Raw genomic sequence first — 22,218 nt, 5'->3', positions numbered from 1 at the left:
TAAAGCATCAATCTTTATTTATAAATTTAAAAATAGGTAAACAGTGAATTTTAGCATCTGAAGCTGGTTTTCATTGAATACATAGACACTGTAAATCAAAAGTTTTCTTTATCAATGTGTTTATCCAAGTAATAGAGTAATTATTACCTTGATTAGTTTTACAGACCTCTGTTAGAGTTTTAAAAGATCAAAATCTCCCTACCTTGCAACATAAACATTTCAAAAATAATTACCTGTCATGTTAATTAACTATTTAATAGCCTGTGAGTTAACTACAAGCAGCTGCATTGCTTTTGGGCTTTATGAAGGCCAACAACAATTTGAATGGACACTTTCAATTATTAAATTACCAGAGACAGTTAAAGGAGTAACTTGCATTAATGCCCTCATTTTGTGCTGGCTCTGAACATTCATTAACAGTACTACTGTCATGTGAGACAACTACACAGATGTAAACATGATGGATCTTACACAAAGATCAGATGCTTCTTATTGCTTTGTCAGAATAGCTACAAGAGGCCTGGAGAGGCAGCTGGCAGTGCAAAACTTCATGCAATTCTCTTGTAGGGGAAAGGTGAGAGGGAAATATGCTCAGGACATGACTCTGCACTGGCTGGTCAGGGGTTCATACACCCACATAGAGTATTTTCAAGTTAAATAACTTACAATGTTTGGTTTGGGCTGAACTCTAAAGCAGCTCATTATAAACACCTTCACATAATCACTTGACCAGCTCTCACCATTCTCCAGATTAATCTTTCTAGCTCCTATCCTCATCTATCTAGGGCAGGGTTAAGGAAAAAAAACACCAAAAAAAACCCACAACATGCATGTAACCATATCAGGTCAAGCTGTTCATTATTTAAAACATTTGGTATTAAAATGCTGAATTCTTTACTGTCTCAAATAAAAAAAAATGTATGTGCACAGTTACTATGGCTGACACAAAGGCAGGAATACTAAATTCAACCAAAAAACTCTCTAGTGGTAATTTTTAACTGCTACACTCAAAAGGTTTTCCTAAAAACCAACCAACCAAAGAAACAACCCCCCACCCACCAAACCAAAATTAATTAGGTGTTCTTAAAAGATGTAGAGTTCAACTGAAAATAATACATTTAATTACAATGTACAATGAGCTGCAAGCATATTAACCATGTTTAAAAAACAATGACACTTGCCTGACAGGTAGTACACACAAGAAACACTTCAAAGACCAACTCCTTGCCCTAGAGGGAGAAGGCAAGAGGCAGAAAAAGAACACAGTAGCTGAAGGCAAGCTGGAGATAAGCCGAGGATCAAGAGCTATTGAATTGGATTGATGTAGTGTATAAGATTAAATGAAAAAAAGTGAGGTGTCAAGTTTCTAATGCATATAAAAACCCACAGTAAACCCAACAACTATTGCAATCTTCACATTACATAGTGCAATCTCAGACATCAGTAACAAGCTATCATCTCCAAACAAAATAATATATAAGATAAAATTTATCAGGAACTAGTAGTGTCAAAGCATTATTTCCCTACAAAACTAGGTTAAAATCTATCTTCCACCAGGTAGACAAGTGATTCAGCTATTTAATGTGTACACCCAGCACCTATGATAATACGCAGTGAACCAAGACTTGCAACTCCCACGTAGCTTTAAAAAAAAAAAAAAATTCAAAACCCACAGAGCTCACATACAAGACAGAAAAAATCAAGTCCCAACTGGGGAATATAATCTATCTACTAGTATTTTGTCTCATTACACAATTTTAAATATTTAAGGTCATCCAATACTTGATTTCCACATCTAATTCTTCTTTAATCCAATTATTAAAATAATCTATTTTTCCTCTTCCTATGAAATACATTACTCATGATTCAATGAAGTTTAGACTATTCTGGCTGATTTTAGTATTAAGTGGAGGGAGGGGAGGGGGAGAAAGACAAAATCCTAACCAGGTGCTGCCAGCAGTTATTCAAGACTTGGTTGGATTTTGTTACAGATTGAAGTTACTCTTAAAGTTCAAACATTTAGGAAAAATCATTTTCAGAATACCCTGAAAGTTAAAATTGCAGTTGATAGTGCAAACACACTAGAGTCTCAACTCACCTTTATGAAGCAAGTCTATTTCAAATTTTACTGAACTTACACAGTTTTAGATCCAAGAGCACAGGTAATCAATTATTTATTAGAAACTTTAAGCATATTGCTTTGAAAGCAGCTCAATAATCTATTGAGTATACTAATTCATGCACTTTTAATCACCTTTTACTTAGTCATTCAGTACTTAATATGTAAGGCTTACAAGTGGTATAGAAATCTGGAAAAGCTGCAGTGGTTTTATATCAGATTTCTTTAAAAGACAATTCCATTAATTTAGTTACAAATTTGAAATGACCATACTTTTGCATGAGAAAGTATCCAGCTATTCCTGAACTCTTACGTTAATTGATGGATAACTGATTTTAGTTTCTCTTTTCTATTACAAAAAAGCAAACCAAAACAAAACCCAACAATGCATCATGTCAAACCCAGAAGAAAACCTTCTATTCTATTATTGTCCATAACAGCTACAACGAAAAATAAAGACTTATCTGGGACAATGCTATATAATCCTTCAGCTCTTCTCACATGGAAAGTCTTAAGCGTTTAACAGGCTGCTCATAGAACGCAGGTTTGTTATCTAGGCATACAGCTGTAACCTACCCACAGAATACATGGGCTTAATAGTCTTATGTCTGCAATTTATTATCACATGTACAGTTATGAAATAATGGATTCTAATTTAAAATAAAGGGGTACTAGCTTAGTTTTCCACTTTTAGCTTTAAAATAATTAGCTCTTCCACATGTCATAAAATATGGTCAACATAGTCATGTAACAATATAAAAAGTGTTGAGGTCAGAAGAGAGAAAAGTAAAAAGAACCTTTTTTTTTTCCCCTAACATCTATGAATGGAATGATTTCAGTTCATTACCAAAAGCCAGAATTTCATTTCTTACTGTAATACTTCATAACAAATGCAAACAACAGTTTCTAATCACTAGGTGTTTCAGTCTCTGCTGGACCTCTAATCAGTCTTCGTATTCCCCTCTTCCCCGCAGGACCTTTTGGTTTAGCAAAACTCTGTTTGTGAGCATGTTGTTTTGGATGAACCTCTTCATAAAGAAAGTCAGCAGTTAACTCATCTCCATTATCTATTTCAATCTGGGAAAAAAACCCCAACATTTATCATATTCATCTTAAAGACATTTAAAAACATTACAAAATTTTGCTGAAGCTCTAACCATATGTGCAATAATGTTCAGAGTCTAGCATGAAATGTTCCCCAACTAGTGCCTAATGCACTGAGCAATCTTGGATAGATTTTCTGAGAATCCACTATACTCTTACCAGTATTAAGTGTCATTTGACTTAATTATTTTTCCTGAAATATAAGCACAACTGCACAGTACATATGCCAAGAAACTTCCTCTGTCCCAAGCACATTGTACATGTTAATACTAACTAGAAGTACACACTCCATGTGGAAACAACTGCTTATTAACTTCTTTAATAAAAGAAAAGAAAGCAGCATGTGGATCTTTCAAAACTACAATTTCCTTTCTTTATTCTCCCCTCTAAAATAAAAACTGTCCCATGTAATCTCCACATTTTAAGAGTTAAAATTTTTCACTAAAAGGTGCTTTAAACACTAATTGTAAAAGCAACATGCAGACATATTATCTCTTGACACAGAAGTGGGAGAGTACCAACAGTTTATATGATTAGCTGGCTACTGCAACTCAGCAAGTATTCAGGCCAGGGAAAAGCTAAAATAAGTTTAATGAACAAAAGTGGGGGTTGTTTTGGTTTTTAAAATTTAAGCATTTAAACCTGAATGGAAAGAAAATACTGTTCTCAAGCCAAATCCCACTATTTTGAATTGCAGCAATTCAGAATTCGGGGAAATGCTTTGGCCCTGCTCTGCTGAGCATTGAACACTTCATGGCCTGCCAACCACAGCACTTGATGGACTTGCCAGTCACAGTGTTACTGTTACAAGTACATGCTTCAGAAATATGTCTACAGGAATTTCAGGAGTCATACAGTGCATTTATTTCATTGTAGAAAGAAAATTTCTCAGAAATAATTACATATAAAAACACGTAGTGATAACCTACTTAATTAATGTAAAAATGGTTAGTATTAATTCTGCTATTCTTTAGGTAGACATGATCCCCACAGAAACCAATCCTCAAAGTTTTTCTAAATTTACAGAACGAGTGTTAAGAATGTAACCATAGGTCACATATTCCACAAATGAACTATTCCTATGGTCTCTGCTCAGGAGGTGAGAAGCAACTTAGTAGTAGCAGTAGTAGTAAAATCTACATAACGTGAAAAGATCAGCTTATTTGCATATCCTTGTTTGCCCCATCAAGGACTCCTAAGATAGCAGTTTCAAGTTCCAGAACTGCAGCTTGAAATTATTTTGAAAATCTTTAAATAACCTTGGCTTTAAAGGAATTTAGTGTTCAACAACAGCCATGTCTTGGGGTCCCAAATATGACAGATCTTTTCATAAGAAATCATGTTAATTCTAAATAGTCTGTCAAAGTACTCTCAAAGACTCTCTTGATGCACAAGGATGTGTTTGTTAAAGCTATCAAAGTGTAGAAATTATGAACCAGAGAAAAGCTTCCATGACTTAACTTTGTAACTGGAGCTTTATCAACAAGTATTTCTTGTTCTGGACAAACTAAGTTACACACCACTTTTCGTTGTTTAGAGAAGGCGGTGGCAAAGACAGTTATAGTTAGATATTAAGAAGGAACAGAGGGATGGACAAAATACCAGTGTACCCAGGTTACTTACCTTTCTAATTATCTGCATCCACAACTGTCTTTCTACAATTTCTAACAGTGGACTTTTGCAACTAGAGTAGAGCATTCGTTCTCGTATACTACAGGTATACCCTGGCATAGAGTAGATGAAAACTGCAGAAAAAAAACACAAATCAGACCATAACATAATCCAACAAAACCTGTATCATAAAATAATTTACAGCAGAGAGGCATTGTAAATCAGCTATGCAGTCTGACAGGCAAAAATGTAACACCATTCTGAATCTTTTTTCTTCAGCAAGTGTTTAATTTCAAATGGGGGATGAGAGAATGGCCAGTATCTTTTATGTTTTCACATGATGACTAATTTATGGGTGTTCATATCAAAAGGGATAGCTCATTACTTTCTAAACATAGGGAATCTTCAGAATTCAGTTTCACAATCAAATGACTCTGAAACTTATGCTGACAGACACATTACTTTTATGACACATCTTTCTCTCTGCCTCAGAATTACTAAAGTACTTGAAACAAGCCAATGAAATTTCATATTGGGAAATTTTCTCATACCTATGGATTCCAAATAGTCTCCTTCATGGGCATGCTTATACAGGAAAAAGTGGTAACGCGCAGCATCCTTTGGAATGCGTTTTGGCAAGTCCTTCAGTTCAGTATGAAGTGTGTTGGCCAAAATAATAGTTTCATTTTTCATATCAATTTCCTGTTAATAAAGCAAACCTGAATATAGTTAATACACAGAAGGTAAACCAGAGAACATGACAGGATGGAAAAAAATTTTGAATTAATCCAATATAGAATGGTAATTTAACAGTGTACGTCATCAATGCACAATTTAATGTACAGCTAATCTATTTTATACTCACTATTAAAAAATAGTTAAAGTATTTTATACTTGCCAGTTGTACATAATTGAGTTTCTTATTTTTCAGTTTCTCCAAAGCCTGAATAGCTTCTTTAGCAATGGGGAATGCTACTCCTTGCAATGTTTGATGCTTGGTATCTACACCAACGTCTGTCTGTACCTGGAACACAAGTCAATCGAGATGTAAACAGAAACCTTTGCAAGCATTTGTTTGATTTCATACAATAACTGCCAATGCATTGCATATGGTTACATGCAGAGTTAGCAGAAGCTATTCCAACAACAGACTACCCTAAAACATCATCCCGATATGCAACAGATTTGCATTTTCAAATTTACAGGTCATGCTTGCTAACCTGAAAATGGTTTCATATCTCTGAAACAGCTAGCTTTGCAGAGCCAACAGAATCATCAGAGGGAAAAATGGCTCAGGTGTCAGTAAAGAAGCTCTAAGTTAAATTCTGGTATGAAGATACAATAAGCCAGGAGGAAAGGGACTGATTTTTCATATACTGTGTTATACTTTTGAACTGACAGTACTACTTATAAACTTTGTTGTATCTTGAAAAAGTTGAGATCAAAACATACAATGCCATTTTTAGGCAGTCAAAATTTTCAGAGGAAGAGAGAAAATGTATCTTATGAGACAAACTGATCTTGAAGGAAAAGCTAAACAACTTCCCTCCCTCTTGCTTCAAGACCCTCCCCCCAAAACCCTGTATCAAAAAGAAAGCAAACAAAACAAATAAAGTCTTAATTTTTGAATTCTAGAAGGCCTAACACAAAGTAAAAAAATCCAGGGTAACTGCAAGCTAGACAATTGTTCATAATCCAGTTAGTCAGAAATTATTAGAGAGAAAAGAACAGTTCTTTTAAAGCCATTTTTCAAGAATTCACATTTATCTTAACATTCATGCAGTTTCTCTCAAATGAGCTCTGGCATCCAGTTTTCCTATGTCTGAACTTACTGTCTAAGTATTAGCTTTTGAATATATTTACTTCCTTTTGTAATTTCATGAATATATTTAACATTGGTGATGAAGCAGCAAAAGTCAGAAAAGTGTACAGAATGGAAAGTGTGGGTCTTAGATCTATCAACTAGAAGATATGCAGCATTATTAAAAAGAGATGCCAATGAAATATGAAATAAACATAATAAAAACCAAAAGATACTTGGGGCAACACTATACTCCACATTTTGAGGAACAGCTTGTCAGCAATAAGGAGAGAGAAGAAGAAAGCAGGTGGAAGAGTTTACTTTTGTATCAAAGTTGGTAAATTTATGAAGAAGGTTATATAAAAAATACAAAATATATCTGCATAAAAGCTTGATTAATAAACATAAAATAGACATCACAAAAATAATAAACCATAATAAAACACCATACTATATAAACCATATTAAAATACAAGTAGAGAAAAACTCAAACACGAGCTGTGAAGTACGGGGACAGGCAAGGGACAAGAGTAACACAGCATAAACTCCAGATTTAAGAAAACGAACAAAATCTATTTGTCCATACTGCAACACATTTCAGACCATTAAAGCAGAACAAAAACTCACTTAAAAATATTTAAATTTACACTGTAAGATTTGTTAGTGATGGCTGATGGTGGATAAAATGGCAGATGAAACTTCCTGTGAATCAATGTAAAGTAACATATGCACGAGGAAAAAAAAACCCTCTCTTCTACCTGTATGGTCATGGGGATGAGCTAGCTACTACCATTCAGGAGCAAGACCTTGCATGCTGAGTATCTCTGAAAATATAAGCCACATGGCCAGTCTTAGCAAAAAAACCCACCCCAACACTCCCCACCCACAAACGAAATGTTATGCATTGTTAGAAAAAGAGAACAGAACACATCATTACACACTGTATGTATCAGTAACATGCCTGTATCTTGAATACCACATGCAGTTCTGGCTTCCCCATCCCTCCATCTCATAAATTATATAGCAGAACTGGAAAAACTGCAGGGAAAAGCAAAAGGATCAGGAGTACGGAGTGCCTCCTTTAGGAGGAAGAACTATCTAGACTAAGACTCTTCAGCCCAGAAGAGCTAACTGATACAGAATATAACAGAGGTCTATGAATACAGAATTATAGAATAGTTTGGGTTGGAGGGGACCTTTAGAGCTATCTTGTCCAACCCCCCTGCAATGAGCAGGGACATCTTCAACCAGATCAGGTTGCTAAAAGCCCCATCCAGCCTGACCTTGAATGTTTCCAGGGATGAGACATCTGCCACCTTTCTGGGCAACCTCCTCCCATGTTTCACCACCCTCATTGTAAAAAATTTCTTCCTTATATCTAGTTTGAATCTACTCTCCTTCAGTTTAAAACCGTTACTCAATGTCCTATTGCAGCAGGCTCTACTAAAGTCTGTCCCCATCTTTTTTATAAGCCCCCTTTAAGTATTGAAAGGCCACAAAAAGGTCTCCATAGAGCCTTCTCTAGGCTGAACACCCCCCAACTTCTGTGCTGAGGATTCCAGAGCTGAACATAGTACTCCAGGTGGGGTCTCCCCAGGGCAGAGTAGACAGGGGCAATCACCTCCCTTGACCTGCTGGTCAAGCTTCTCTTGATGCAGCCCAGGATACAGTTGGCTTTTGGAGATACAGTTGGCTTTATCAAAGGGGAGGCCCAAACTGAGGAATGACTTAATGACTTTTCTCTGCCTTCCCCACAGTCTGTAGAACACACTGCCACAGGGTCTGTGGCCCCACAAAAACTTTATGTGGATTTAGAAAAACAACAGGACTAGATGATGGGTAAAAAACCCATCAAAAACAGTTATATAATAAGATATCATCTCTTGCTCAGGAAGATCCTCACCTCCAAATGTTGAGGAAACAGAAGAGTATTCAAGGGAGCTATCATGGCCGCCTTGCCCTGCTCTTACACCCCTCCTAGATTTCTGACGTTCTCTCAGGGACTTGACAGCAGACTAAGTGATCTTTCGATCTGACCAAGTAAAATATTTCTTAGGGTGATTATGAAAGAATAAACTCTAATTCTTCTTTTTTTTTCCTAAACTGGAAAGCTTTTAGTTTTCTGAATCTAATTATGGGCTTCCAAATGGTAGAAAGAATGAGGAACGTAAGTTAATGTATTGCAAGATGCTTCAAACAAAGCCAAAATGGCAGCAATCTGCAGTTTATGTATCTCTGAAAAGCACAGCTATTGCTGCTGATGTTTCATAATAGCACATGAAGTTGCAGTCTGCATTAATCAGCTGCTAAACACAATGTATGTAGTGCAAAAGAGATAATACTAATACCAGAAGCAATCATTGGTACCACAGAAGATTTACATTCATTTGTGAGGTTTTTTTAAAGCCATTCAATTAATGCAGTTTGATGATGATGATGAATGTATTTCTACATTTGATTAATCAAAATTAGCTGTGGAAAATAACAAAACACCACTGGAAAAAAAAAAAGGTCATTAAACAACGTTGCAGCAAAAGCACAGTAGAGTGAAGACATAAGAGAAGATACAGAGCTGCATTTAACACAATGGTTTACTGGTATCCAGCTGCAGAAACAAACCGTATTTCAAACGTATGTACCACAGCTGTAAAATACAAGCCTAAAGAACTAATAAGATCAGCATATAACCTATTTTAATATATGTCTGAACACAAACAGTGATCGAGAAAAGGAAAAATGTGATAAAAGAATCCTCTGAAACTTTTCAGTTGCTAGCTGGCAATCATCAAATTATTTGGTTAAAGGCATTTGTTAGAGGTTTTTCTAAAAAGTATTTCTAGCAAAAGCAAATCAGTCTCTTAAAAGGACTAGCTACTTGCTTTGGAGTTCTATTTTATTTTCATTGGAATTCCATTCACTTTCTCTCAGTCTTAAAAGACAAGTGCACGGGTGCTGGAAGCTAAGTACATTTCCTCTAGGAATAAGGCTGCTGAAATGCTCCTCGCAATCATTGCTATGTTGTGATTTTGCTACAATTTCTGCCACCATGGGAAATTTATGTGGGAAATCACAGAATGGTTGAGGTTGGAATGCACCTCCAGAGGCCATCTTGTCCATCCACCCTACTCAATGAGGGCCACCTATAGCCAGTTGCCCAGGTCTCTGTCCAGACAGCTTTTGAGTATCTCCAAGACGGAGATGCCACAACCTCTGTGAGCAACCTGTGCCGTACTCAGACACCCTTCACAATGAAGCACATCTAGTGATATTTAAAGCATGTCAAGGGCCAAAGTTGCAAGGCCTCTGACTCAGACACTAGGCGTTGCCAACTCCACAAGATCGTGCCACTCCACCTCCAGCCATCATCATCCTGCAGTCTAACCTCATTAAGAAATAAATTTATATTCTTGTCCATTCAGACATTCTGAAACTTCCCATGTTATGTTCTGCCCTTTTTTACCCTAGAGTTTTTTGTTACAGTACATTTGGAACTCTGCACCCAATTTCGCCCCCATGCTCAAAGACATTGTAGGTACCTCATTAATCTTAATTTGTCGAAGTTCCTCTTCTGCTGCAGTCAAAGGTGCAGGGGAGGACTGTGATATCAAATATTTTTTATATCCATTCAGTGAAACATCATCCTGAAAGCACAATATCAATATTAATAATTTTTTGATAATAAAAGTTTTTTTCAGTGATGTTCTATGCAGCACAAAAATAAGCAGCTACCTCCCACACAGTTATGGTCATTTTATTTGAACAGATTACAAGTGTAGGTGCATTTGCAAATTCAGCTCATCTTCCTGTACAGCAGGGTCTACTGGGCTGCTCTTTTATCCAATTGTACCATGGACAGCATTTCAGCAATCAGTCCCCAATTACCCAATTCAAAAATTAGCAGCAGTGAAGACTGTGTGCATGAAATTAATTCAGCCTTGTTGGACAAAACCTCACATTGCCATGATTCTAATAATAAAAAAAAAAATCTATTTTTCATAAAATTTGCATGCTCAGACTGATGTCTTATTGGTAGTTTTCTACCTAAAACATGGGAGACAGAAATGTTACTTTATGACAGGGAGTAAGCACATGATACTGCAAGTAGTTGAGGATGCAGCATCACAGAAGTGATGAATTCTGATAACCACTTTAGGGAATTCATTAATACTTAGTGTCATTTGTGGCCCTCTCCAAAGAGACTGATATCAGAGGCAAATACTGTTACGTTTTTTACTAAGGTGGTCATGCAGAAAAGGGCAGGCCTTTGCAACCACATGAATGTGACTTTATACCCAAGTTCTGAGGAGAAACAGAAAGTCCCTTCTTAGCTCTTCCCTTTCTGAAAGAGACAGACCTTCCCAAATACAATTTCCAGTGCCAAGTCTTGCTTCAGGAGCCCAGAGGTATCAAGGTTAATAATGTGAAATAGCAGGTGGGACCATAACCAGGTTCCACCAGGATAACAGAGCTTTTTGCAACTAAACCATTCTTTTCTCTTACAAAATAAAGACAGTAACCCACTGGATGCTGATGATCAAGGTTCTGAGTGAGGTCTGTGACTTGAATACCTCGAAGAAGCTGTGGTTTTCGCACAGATGAACATTAGAGGCCAGCTACAATTAAGTAGTTTATAAAGACACTGAAATCAACAGTTTTAGAGATCTATTAAGCTGTAACATAATGAACTTGGAAAAAGTGAATTACATTGACTTCATCCTCTAAACACCTCAAGCACATTCTGAAATAAACGTAATAGACAAATGCAATGCTTCTTCCTTACAATTGAGATAGAAGCTCAGAGCTGTAGGGCTAGATGCAAATTCTACATATTACATAGACTCCTAATGGTTTGGTGCAAGTGGCAGTGAGAGATTAGTTGACTGAATGGGCAAGAAAAAAATAACATGACCTCTACCAGTAAACTCTCTTAGCAACTCGGTTATCTACTTCTCCAGAATACAGCCTCTCCAGAGATGTTTGCTAGTGTGTTTGTTAGGATAATGAAGCCTCCATCACAGATTAATGCTGAGTATAACAAATTATTTACTCGGTGAGCAGAATTATTAGTCTCATGTCCTTGTGGACTTGTGTGTCCACCACAGCCCAGCTCTCTTCCACAGCTTTTTCCCCACTACAATACCCTCTATTCTTCCTCAAATCTCCAACTCCTTCCCCTCCTTCAGCACCAGCTCCCTGTGTCAACAGCGGTGGTGCTTTGGTTCATATTCGTGCATATGATGAACTAATGGGCAGGCCAAACAGAAGGTAACTGCTGCAGTCTTTCTTTGCTGAAGGAGGAAAAGGGGAATGATAATTTGGATCTCTAAGCAACCATCAGTTTTCATGAAAGCTGTAGGAATTCTGTCTCTCTGAGAACTCTAACTTGTATTTCTTTAAAACTTACAATGGATTAAAAACTCGAGACTGTCTAATGTTTGTCTGGAAGGCATCACAACCATATAAGACTTACTTCCCAAAGTAACCAAGGTAATGCTATAGCCTCAGATTTCTTTACATGCACAGCACTTGCAGGCTTTTCAATATCCCTTAGAAGGCTGTTAGATTTCAGACCTGTACCTTCCAATTATCTTACCATAAGTGTTAACAATTTTCATTGAACAGATCAGTAGCTACTAACATTCTATTTCTGTAAGTTAAGATGGCAGCCATGGACTTGAGTTACATTTTATGGTCAAATTCTAAAGAACTGACAGCTTAATATCCTTGGTTTAAAATAAAAACATTTGTTTTCAGATGTTAATGGCTTACAGATCACTGTTCTATCCCATTTCTGATTCAGAACCATACACCCAAAATAGCTTTTGTATAAAATGGAACTGTCAGTGTTAAGTTAATGGTTGGACTGGATGATCTTCAAGGTCTTTTCCAACCTAGACGATTCTGTGATTCTGTGAAAATTGGCCTGAAAGTTACAGTGTTACAGCTTTTAGAGGATTCATAGGCCTGCAGTGAGATTAAGAGATGCTCCTATTATTCTTACATTATTTAGTTTTCATAACCATTTGAAGCAAGGACTTCTTAGCCTGAAGTTGTTAAATATGCTTAGTTACTGGTTCAAATGAGAGCAATTACATTTTACTATGGCAATGATACACATAGCTTTTAACTCTTTTTTGCTTAATCAAAAGAGAGCAGAAACACCACAAATTCATACTAGTAACATTAGCTACTATATTTAGTATTTAAAAGTCAGCATGGTGACTTTAAAAAGAAATACATACCTGTACTGTTCCAAATACTTCATCCTTAATATGACCACCTCCAAATTCTTTCTTAAGTGTTGCTCGGGTTGCTGCATACAACATTTTTTGACGAACCTAGCATATAATAAAATAGGGTTGTTTTGGTTTGCTTTTTTTTTTTTTTTTTTTCCTTTGGTGTGCACAAAGAATCTAGCATGCTAGTATACCAAGTCTGTTAACATACATCTTTCTTGAACAAATATTTTCTTGAACAAAGTGGGAAACTGCATTATGAAGTTGTAATTCTTAATAAACTCCACTGAATGAGATCTGAATCATGATTCTAATACACGCTATTAAATTCTGAAGGGCATGATACTATTATGTATTATTATCAAAGTAATTCCAAAACTAAACTGCAGCTTTAGTTAAGAGTATGAGCTTTTCTTTAAATAGAAAAAACAACCAGTCATCATTACTGATTTTAAATGGGAAAATCCACAATTGTTTAGTTTCTTTTGTCACTGGTCTGTGTACTAATGGATACAACAGACAAAAAGAAGGCTGCAAACAACTCATTGTTACCTTTGATTTGATAGTGACTCCAGATAGTTTTGGTTGAACTACAAAGTGGCAAACTGAAATTTTCTGAATGTTGAAGATCTAATGATATTTGTTCCCTATCAACTTGTGTCTAACACAGTCACTTATTCCTTTCTCAACAATCCCATCTTCCCACCTTATTTCACTGTCATGCCACCCTTACCACAATACCTCACCTTTCCCGCCTAATCTCTTCTATACACTCCAACTCCCAGTGTCTTACTATTTCCTCTCTGCTAGTGAAAGTAGTAGCAATACTGGAATAGCTTTACTTTCTGTCTTCCCTCATCTCACATTCCCAGAACTTGTACACAGTATCCCAGTTTCTCCTGAAATCCTTAACTCTAAACTCAGTTTCCTCCCATGTTCTCTAACTGCTGTCTAAGAAACAGTATGTTTTGTGGCAAGTCACAAATCTGCAAATGCCAGCTGGGCTGCCAGCAAGCCAAACAGAATAAACAGCTTGAGCTCACACTATAATCCTTCTCTATGGTAACACCCATTGAGATTTCTGTCCTAGATCCTTCCATGAAACACTGACAGAACGATAGACAAGCAAACAGAGCAAAACCACTGTCTTGTCTCTTCCAGTCAGGCTAGAAATAAATTGGATCAGCTGCACTCCATCTAGACCCACTGATAGTGCTCCTCAATCAGCTTCAAGAAAGATGTTTTCCCAGTTTTCTTGGGGGAAAGCAAGAGGAATGTGGGGGAATGCTTCATTCGTCAAATTCTCTTCCTTCATATCTAGGATTCAGATCAAATGGCACTGTTGAAAAATCATTAACAACATGAAGCCTCTGATGACTGCTACTTACAGGAGAGTGATCAGGTGACCATGCAATGAAGATCCACTCATATCCTTGAGCATTCTGAGAATCTAATCTGTATAGTATATAACATGGTTGTTTGTCTTCAAGAAGGGGAAGAACAAAGGAATCATAATCCTTCTCCCATGATCCAACTGGCTGCCTAGAGGATCCCACAACAAGCTGCTCTATAAGGAATAGCCAAAACTAAAGGTTAGCAACAGTAAATATTGTTCTTCAAAATTAGCAATTGTAATAAACAGTTAATCAGACACTTCATCTTTTGTAATTATGTTCACAAGAATAGAAGTCAAGAACAGTCAGTGTGAAAGCAGGCGAATTCCTACAAAATCTGTGTATGTTCAAACCCTAGCTTACTTTAACCCAAATACAAATAGTTGAGAAGTAATGTGCTGGTTGTCATCGAGTTCTTTGATCTGAAGAGATAAGACCGATGCTAGTGTTTTTAGCATAAAGTACACGGAAGGGAAATAAAAACTGTCTTCTGCTAGTTAGTTTATTTTTAAATTGGAAAACTTCAGTAGAAACAAGATGAGAGTAAGCTTTTAAAATTTAGAATTAGAATTACTGATGCTCTTGCTATAACATATTAGTGTTTGTACTCATTGTATGGAGTCAATTAACTCAGTTATACAGTGAAAAGAGTTTGGAATGAATATGCTTGCACTAATCACTTGAACTTGGCTATGTAAGTAGATAAATCTCTTTCTAATACAGCTTCATAACTATGGTCTCTTTAAATGACTGAAGTTGTTTAATATATATAATTGGCTTAAGTCTGTATACAATACTTCAGATGAGATTTAATTATGTGAACAGCTGTAGCAACAAGATTTGTCGCTTACTTATAAATCACATCTCAGCTTCCAAAGCAAAGTATTAATATGGTATCTTTCAAAACATTTATCAACCTCCCAGTAAACACTAGCCTGTGCCATCTAAACAGAAATACCTTGTTTAAATGGGATCCTACAACGGGTTGAGGACCATCGTAGCAGCTAGTATACAAAATACCTTTTGAGAGTCTAGGACCTGACTTCTAAAACTTCAGACAGAAGTGCAACAGTATACAAATGCCTCTACATCAAAACTTTCAGAGCAAGGCACCCTACCACAGTAAGTTACAGAACAGGAACTGCTCAGGGAGAGGGTGTTTGGCTTAGCTCTGAATTAGATGCAAAGTAGCCGAAGTTGTATACCTAGACCAGCGTATTCTGAATGTACTTGACAATTCTGAACTCTATGTGGCTTTATACTCACTGGTATTTAAGATGGAAAAATACAATCACAGGAACTCTACTGCCCAGCAGCAAACATCTTCTCTTATTAACTCAGATTAGCAGAACTCAATTTGACTATTATCTGTTGACTAAAGGCAGTTGCCAAAAGCTCTTGGAAGACAGATGAGGCAACTGTCCCTTTTCCAGTACTCTGGGAGCTTTAGATGTTTCATTTTGAACTGTGGAAAATAGTATCAAAGATAGGATTCTGCTTCTACATGGAGACAAAATTCATATATTCATATATGTGTACATACACAAACACATACAAAGCAGAAAAAAAATAGGGAATGTCTTCCATTTGTATCTTATTTCTAGGCTTCATTTCATATTAAAAAGTAGCATACACAGAAAAGAATATTGTTTCACCTTGCCTAATGGGAAAAAAATAATTCAGTGGTATGCCAGCATCTGTTACTTTGTGTGAGCAAGACTTTACCACAGTGACCTGCCCATATTACTATTGCCACTTCCTTAAGGAAAACCATATTAAAATGTGAGATGTTCTACGAAAAGTAAAACAAAGAAGGTAACAGTAGGTTATTTACCTAACAATTATGTATCTGTATGTACATGTACATACACATACCTTTCTCCAGCTAACAGGTATATTTCAGTGTACTGTAAATGAATGAACTCTAGAAAGAACAAAAAACCCAAGATGGGCATTTGATGTACTTGAAAAGATGGACTAAACCATGAAGTGTCTTATACAGTCAACCAGCATTGCTGTTAAATCCGAAAAGTAATTATGCATTTTATCTTGCAATGTTTGCAGCCTTGATTACTTGCCAAGAAGTTCAAAGATCAAATTCAAATTCTGCAAGAAATTATGTAGTTTTATATTTATACATGAGATTTAAGAAACAGTTGTAGCTTTGAAAATTTGTACAAAATTACAGATTTTTAAAGATATTTTCTATGTATCCAGATTACTACTTAAATATGTGCTTTAATAGGACTTTCTACATGCAGGTGATCCCAGTATAAAAAGCAGATAACATCTATACTTTGTGTAAAGTGACTAACTGCTGTGTAAGAATCTCTCTGTCTAATGAAAGTAACTTAAGTGGCAAAACACTACGTAGGTGTGGAATTTTTTTTCCTCTACTCTTTATTTAGTAAGAAGAGTAAGCTCATTTATATTATTGATATGAATTACATAGCAGGTCTTGGTAAAATATGACATTTGGAAGAAAAATTCAAATGCAAAAATACAGTAGCATCATACTGAAAAGCTTAGCATCACCAAAACTTTTATCCTACCTTCTGATTATGGAAGACCTTAGTAACATTAAGTATTGCAGAGTTTTGGTTTTTAAGCAATTGTACATGTAGATCACTAAAACAACTAGGAAAATATCTAAAAGAATCAGAGAAAAGATGAAAATTTGACTAACCATTGTCAATGACTATTTTTAAAAGCCTGTATTGCCCATTTCTGGCTCCAACAAAGGTGTCTTTAACACTTCCACTAGCTGAAAAACAAAAAATAAAAGTAACCAAATTAACACATTTCACTGTCCCAGGACAAAGAATATTCACAAAGGCAAGAACAACACTGGAAAAGCACACAATTGGCCCTTCACTACAAAGTTAGACTGAAAAAGGAACACAGGAGTGAGGTTCCCTCTATGCTACATACTGTTCCAGCCACCAGCATGCCACGAAAAGATGACAGGCAACATTATAAAACAGTCTTGCTTGCTAGCATACCGTATGATTTTCAATATTGTGAAAATTAAAAGTGACATCACACCATCACTCTCAGGTTTCAGGGTTAACACAGCAACACAATAAAAATATGACTCATCTCAAATTACAATAGCTTCATGAAGTCTGCAGGCATAGTACAAACTTTCAGACAGAAACTTTACGCCTGCCAGGAAAATATTAGAGCTTGTCTGGCAAAAGTGCCAGTCTTTCCTGAGGATTCCTCTCTGAAGAGTACCCGTGAAAGCTGCCACTCATTGCTCATCTTTCTTATCACCTTATATCCTTGTATGTATCTTGATAACATTGTTCAAACCCTGACCTATCACAACAGGGTAGCTTTGTAATGAATTTACAAACTAAAAATATTTTTAAATGTCCATAATTCACATTGACACTACACCACAAACGTGACAGACTCGCTTCCCAAAGCATGCTGAAGAACTATGCTTGAGTTATGTGAAGATCATTCTTACCTCAACTTCTCTGCTAAATAACCTGAGTGCAAATTAGTTTAATTATACTATAGACGGGGGGTTGTACAGCATTTATTGAAGAACATTTATTGCAAACTGGTCCTTTAAGTAATCCCACAGCATACAGCATAGCACCATCAAAACAAACATCAAACCGGGAAACAAATAAAATGCGATTATTTATAGTCAGGTTGAGGCCAACTGAACAGATGGTCAGATCGTATCTAGCAACATTACTGCCCACACTCAAAACATTTTAAATTTATGCCCATCAAAGTGATGCCCAGGCTCATTCTTAAATATCAGAATGATGTGGGTGGGAAAGGAGGTGTTAAATAAACTGAACTGCATCGGGTTACCAGACCCAGCCTCATCCTCGTTAGCATATTCCCACTAACCAGTGCAGACCCTCAGTGTAATTTGCTGTCAGTTTTTCTAATCGCCTCTGCTGGTCCTCACCATTCCATTCAGCATGCAAATGTTGCACCACTTTCTAGACCTTTTGGTTCCCCCGGGACTTTTTTTGTCCTCTTGTCTATTATCTTTTTGTTCTTTTTTCTCTCATTTCAACTCTACACACCAAAACAAGACCAAAATACAGCAGTCCCTGCACCCATACCAGAACTGCAACAGCTCCTTAAGTAATATTTTGAGACAAGATGTTTAAGAAACCATCTCACTATCAAGTGATCTATGCATTTTTTCTCGTAAAGGTTTTAAAATTCACAACAGAGTGATATTTTTACTTAAACTTCTGCATAGCAGAGACCGACAGAATTAAAATTCAGGTTTATTTCACAAATATTTTAAAGAGAATATTATTTTTAAATTATTTAGAAGACTGGACATATTCTAGTGTATTTTCCCGCAGCTCAATGTATTCTGCAACTTCCTACGCCATTTATCTGCACTGGCCTGTTTGAAAGTCCAGTCCTTTTAGCAAATGCCTGGTACATATCACAGTCCCCATGACTTCATTTCTGTTTCCAGAAAAGAGCAGTCCATGCTGCCAAATCTTGCAATTGTTTATGAGTGGCAGTAGCCTGCTTGTAGCTAAAGCCAGCAATGGCACAAGTGCATTCCTCTTCCAAACTGCAGAAGCGGATGCTTTGCTGCAAACAGGACTCCTGACTAGTGCCTGTCGAGGTAGGATCTGTGCAGAAAAGCCGCCGAGTTCTCTACAGCTCTCCTCAGAGGCCAAAAGATTCTCAAAGACATGATGAGAGTAGCAGAAGATGTTTAGCCACTCTTCTTGTTTGTGGTAAGCAACAGGATATTCTGCTGCTCCTTCCACCATTGCCAGGAGAGAAAACAAGGGAATGAAGATCCACTGTAAGTTTTCCCCAGCCTGGGAAAAAAGCTATCCCAGCTGCACCTTTACAGCCTGAGAAAGGCTGAAGAACTTAAAACAAGAAGCAGCAAAAAAGAGCAAAGACTGGCATGCAGGGGAAGAAGAGGAGAGACAAATGGGTGCAGATCAAATGCAGCCAACGGACAAATAAGAGAACAGATGAGCAGTTAAGAGCTGCCGTGGCTGGGACAAAAGTCACCTTCAACAATAAATATGGGAGAGCAGACAAAGTACACGGTATTAGTCACCGAACAAGCAGATTGCAGAAATCGAGACAGTAAAATCTGCCCTGTCCACAATCCTGCAGCGTAATCCCTGTTCAGCAATTCTGTGATTTGGGGGCACCTGGTAATACTAAGAAACAACACGCTGTCTTCTTCTCCTGGCTCTTCGCACCCTGCAAGGCCTGGAAACATGGGGGTAAAAAAGTATGTCTTAACCCCCCACCCCTCCCCTTTCCCCTTTGTGGCCCTCAGTGATGGGCTTTTTAGGGGGCTTCCCTACCCCGGGGCCCCTGGTGCTCCGCTACAACGCGACCAGCAGCGGCCCTCGGCGTTTTCCGCGCTGTCCAACCCATCCCAAACCCGTCGCGGCGACCCCGAGCAGGCGACAGCTTCTCCGAAGGCCGGGAGGTGCCCGGGGGAGCCCCCACACCCCGGCCCCCACCTCACGGCTCAGCCCGCCGCAGCTGGACAACCTGCGCCCAGGGAAGTTACCTGGGCCAAGGCGGGGGGGGTGTGTGTGTGTTTCTGGCTTTCGGCAGTGAACAGTTTCCCCAGGCGGGCTCTCTGCCGCTCTGGGGCGGGCAGGCGCGGTTGGCCGTGCGGATAAACCCTGCGAGGTTTCCGAGCGGCGGCCACCCGGGGCCGAAGCCAGCTGCAGCTTCCCCCCGCTCAGCTCGCCCCGCCATCCCGCGGCAGAAGGGACGGGCTCCTCCAGCAGCGAACAAAGGGCGCGGCAGGAGAGAAAACCGCGCCGGGAACGGCCCGTTAAAGCGGCCACAACGGTGGCCGCGCCGCGCCCCGACCCGCGGGGAAAGGCGCTGGCCCGGCCGGCCGGCGGCGGGAGGGGGGAGAGGCGGGAAGGGTGGCACCGCGCTGCGGGGGTGCCGGGAGCGCTCGCCGAGGAGAGCCGCGCGGGTACCTTGGATACCGGTCTGGTGGGACATGTCGCACCGCCGCGCCGCGCCCGGGGCAGTGCGCGCCGCCGCCTCCCGCCCCGCCCGGCACAGCACGGCCCGGCCCGGCCGCGCGCACGTGACGCGCCGCCGCCACTCAGCGGCCGGGAGGGAGCGCGGCGCCTGCCGGGCCCCACCGGCCCCGGCCGGCCACAGGGCCCCGGCGGCGGGAGCGGTCGCCGCGCTGCTGCCCCCTACAGCGGAGCCCCCGCTGGGCCCTCCCGGGATCCTCCCGGCGCCGCGCCTCCCCCGTGCCCGCTCCCGCGTCGGCGCCGCCGGACGGCTGCCCTGGGTGCTGTAAAAGGGGACGGGGTGCAGCCCCCCCCGTCCTGACCGTCGTCCCCTTCCGCGGCCGCCCCAGAGTGCGGGGCACAGCCGGCCCCGCGCTTGCCGCCATCCTCCCTGGCAGAAAGGGACACGTGCCCCGCAGGGCTGCTGCTTGAGCGAAGTACTGAAAAATAACCGAGGTGAATTTAGTTGGTCTCTAGGAATCTGTCGTGGATACCTCCCGCTCCTGCTTGGCGCGGGAGGGGAGCGGCCACAAGGCGGGACAGCAGGCTGCTGGTGCCTACTGCGAGTTTTGCGTTAAACAGTCATGGGATAAAGAGCCCAGAACCACGGCTCTTTTAGCTCAAGCTCTTGCCCCTGTCAAGGCATCCTTTCTCTGTTCGTTTCGCATTATTTGCTACTTGGTGGCTCTACATCAACAGAAATAGTGACGATTTCTTCTGGTGGTTGAGACGCGGGTCTGCGTTGGCAAGGCATGGATCCAGGCAGAGGAAGGGTGTGCCTGCTCCTCAGTGAGTGGCCTATCCACACGGCGAAAGGCTTTTACACCGTTTCAACCTGTGTTGATAAAGTTTCCCTAAACTTTTTCCAAGTTCTCAGTGAAGGAGAGTCCCGCGTCATGAATTTAAGTAGGGTTGCTTTTGCTAGCTGTCTTTCACAGACACAGCCGTCTACAGGTTAAGAAGCGCTGTCCTCTGACAACTAGAAGATGGCTACTGTCTCTTCATTTAAAATGCTTCTGTGTCCTGTAGTCAGCGTTTTTAATTTCTGCTGTGGTCTGGATTAGACTCCACAAGCAAAATGTGCGGGCAGTTGTAGATGGACAGGGCTGTGGGCGCTTAATGTAATGTCCTGATGCTAGCAATTCTTTCATATTCCTGGGAGTTAGCAGGGGTTTTATGGGTCACTATTCAACCTGAGAACATAAGAAATGCTGTAACAGGGCATACCAAATACCTAGCCCAGGGGACCAGGCAAGAAAAGAAGAATAAGGCAAGCACATGGTAATCCTTCCCTGGCACACTTTCCCAACCCCCAGAGCGCTGCAGCTCGGGAGTTTCTGAAGACAGCTGTGCTGATAGCTGGGGGTGCCTGCGCTTTGTCAGATCCTCAGTTTAAAGAGGTGAGGGATTTAGTGTCCTATTTGGGAAATGGGGAGTAGCACTGTAACTGTACTACGTGAGTTGTGCTGTGTAATGCTAATCAGGCAAATACAAAGTCACTATGGAGACACGTCACCACCTAGTGAACTGGGACTAACTGTGAGGACTGCAACAGCCAGGGAAACAAAGGAGCTGCAGTTTATCTTTCTTCTAGCAAGGAAACTGAAAGAGACAGGGAAGAGACTTCATGTGAAACCAAGAAATGAGAGACAGGAGGTGCCTCCCAGGTACCCAGGGTCAGCTCTAATTCCTCTATTATAAGCCTCCAGGAGCACAGTGGTTATAAACAAATAAAGCAGCTCTATAATAATTTGAACCTAAGCCTGCCGCAGGTCCTGTGTTCTTGATTCCTCCCCTGTGTGGGTGTTAGTGTTTGTAAAGGATGGATTTGCCTGAAAATTTATGAGGGAAAAGGAAGTTTTCCTTGACAGACAGGTGTCCCAAAAAGATCATTTCCTTGATCCAGTTAGCCATGTGTCCCCAGGAGCACTACTATTGG

At 39.6% G+C, this 22,218-nt stretch overlaps 1 protein-coding gene across 1 annotated transcript; it reads right to left on the bottom strand.

Annotated features, from left to right (window-relative positions):
- TWF1 (twinfilin actin binding protein 1) lies at positions 1–20,332 on the bottom strand. The gene is made up of 9 exons (XM_074903012.1): positions 20,235–20,332; positions 16,952–17,029; positions 14,260–14,438; positions 12,878–12,973; positions 10,172–10,276; positions 5,733–5,858; positions 5,386–5,536; positions 4,847–4,968; positions 1–3,196 (listed from the first exon to the last, which is right to left on the bottom strand). The coding sequence occupies exons 1-9, from the start codon at positions 20,257–20,259 to the stop codon at positions 3,026–3,028; spliced, it is 1,053 nt and encodes a 350-aa protein (XP_074759113.1). The 5' UTR covers positions 20,260–20,332; the 3' UTR covers positions 1–3,025.
- Positions 20,333–22,218: the final 1,886 nt, after the last annotated feature.

The sequence above is a fragment of the Athene noctua genome, chromosome 3 (genome assembly GCF_965140245.1).
Source record: "Athene noctua chromosome 3, bAthNoc1.hap1.1, whole genome shotgun sequence".
Classification (NCBI taxonomy): Eukaryota; Metazoa; Chordata; class Aves; order Strigiformes; family Strigidae; genus Athene; species Athene noctua.
Note: the sequence above shows the minus strand (reverse complement) of the source record. Positions and strands in the feature narration are given on the sequence as shown.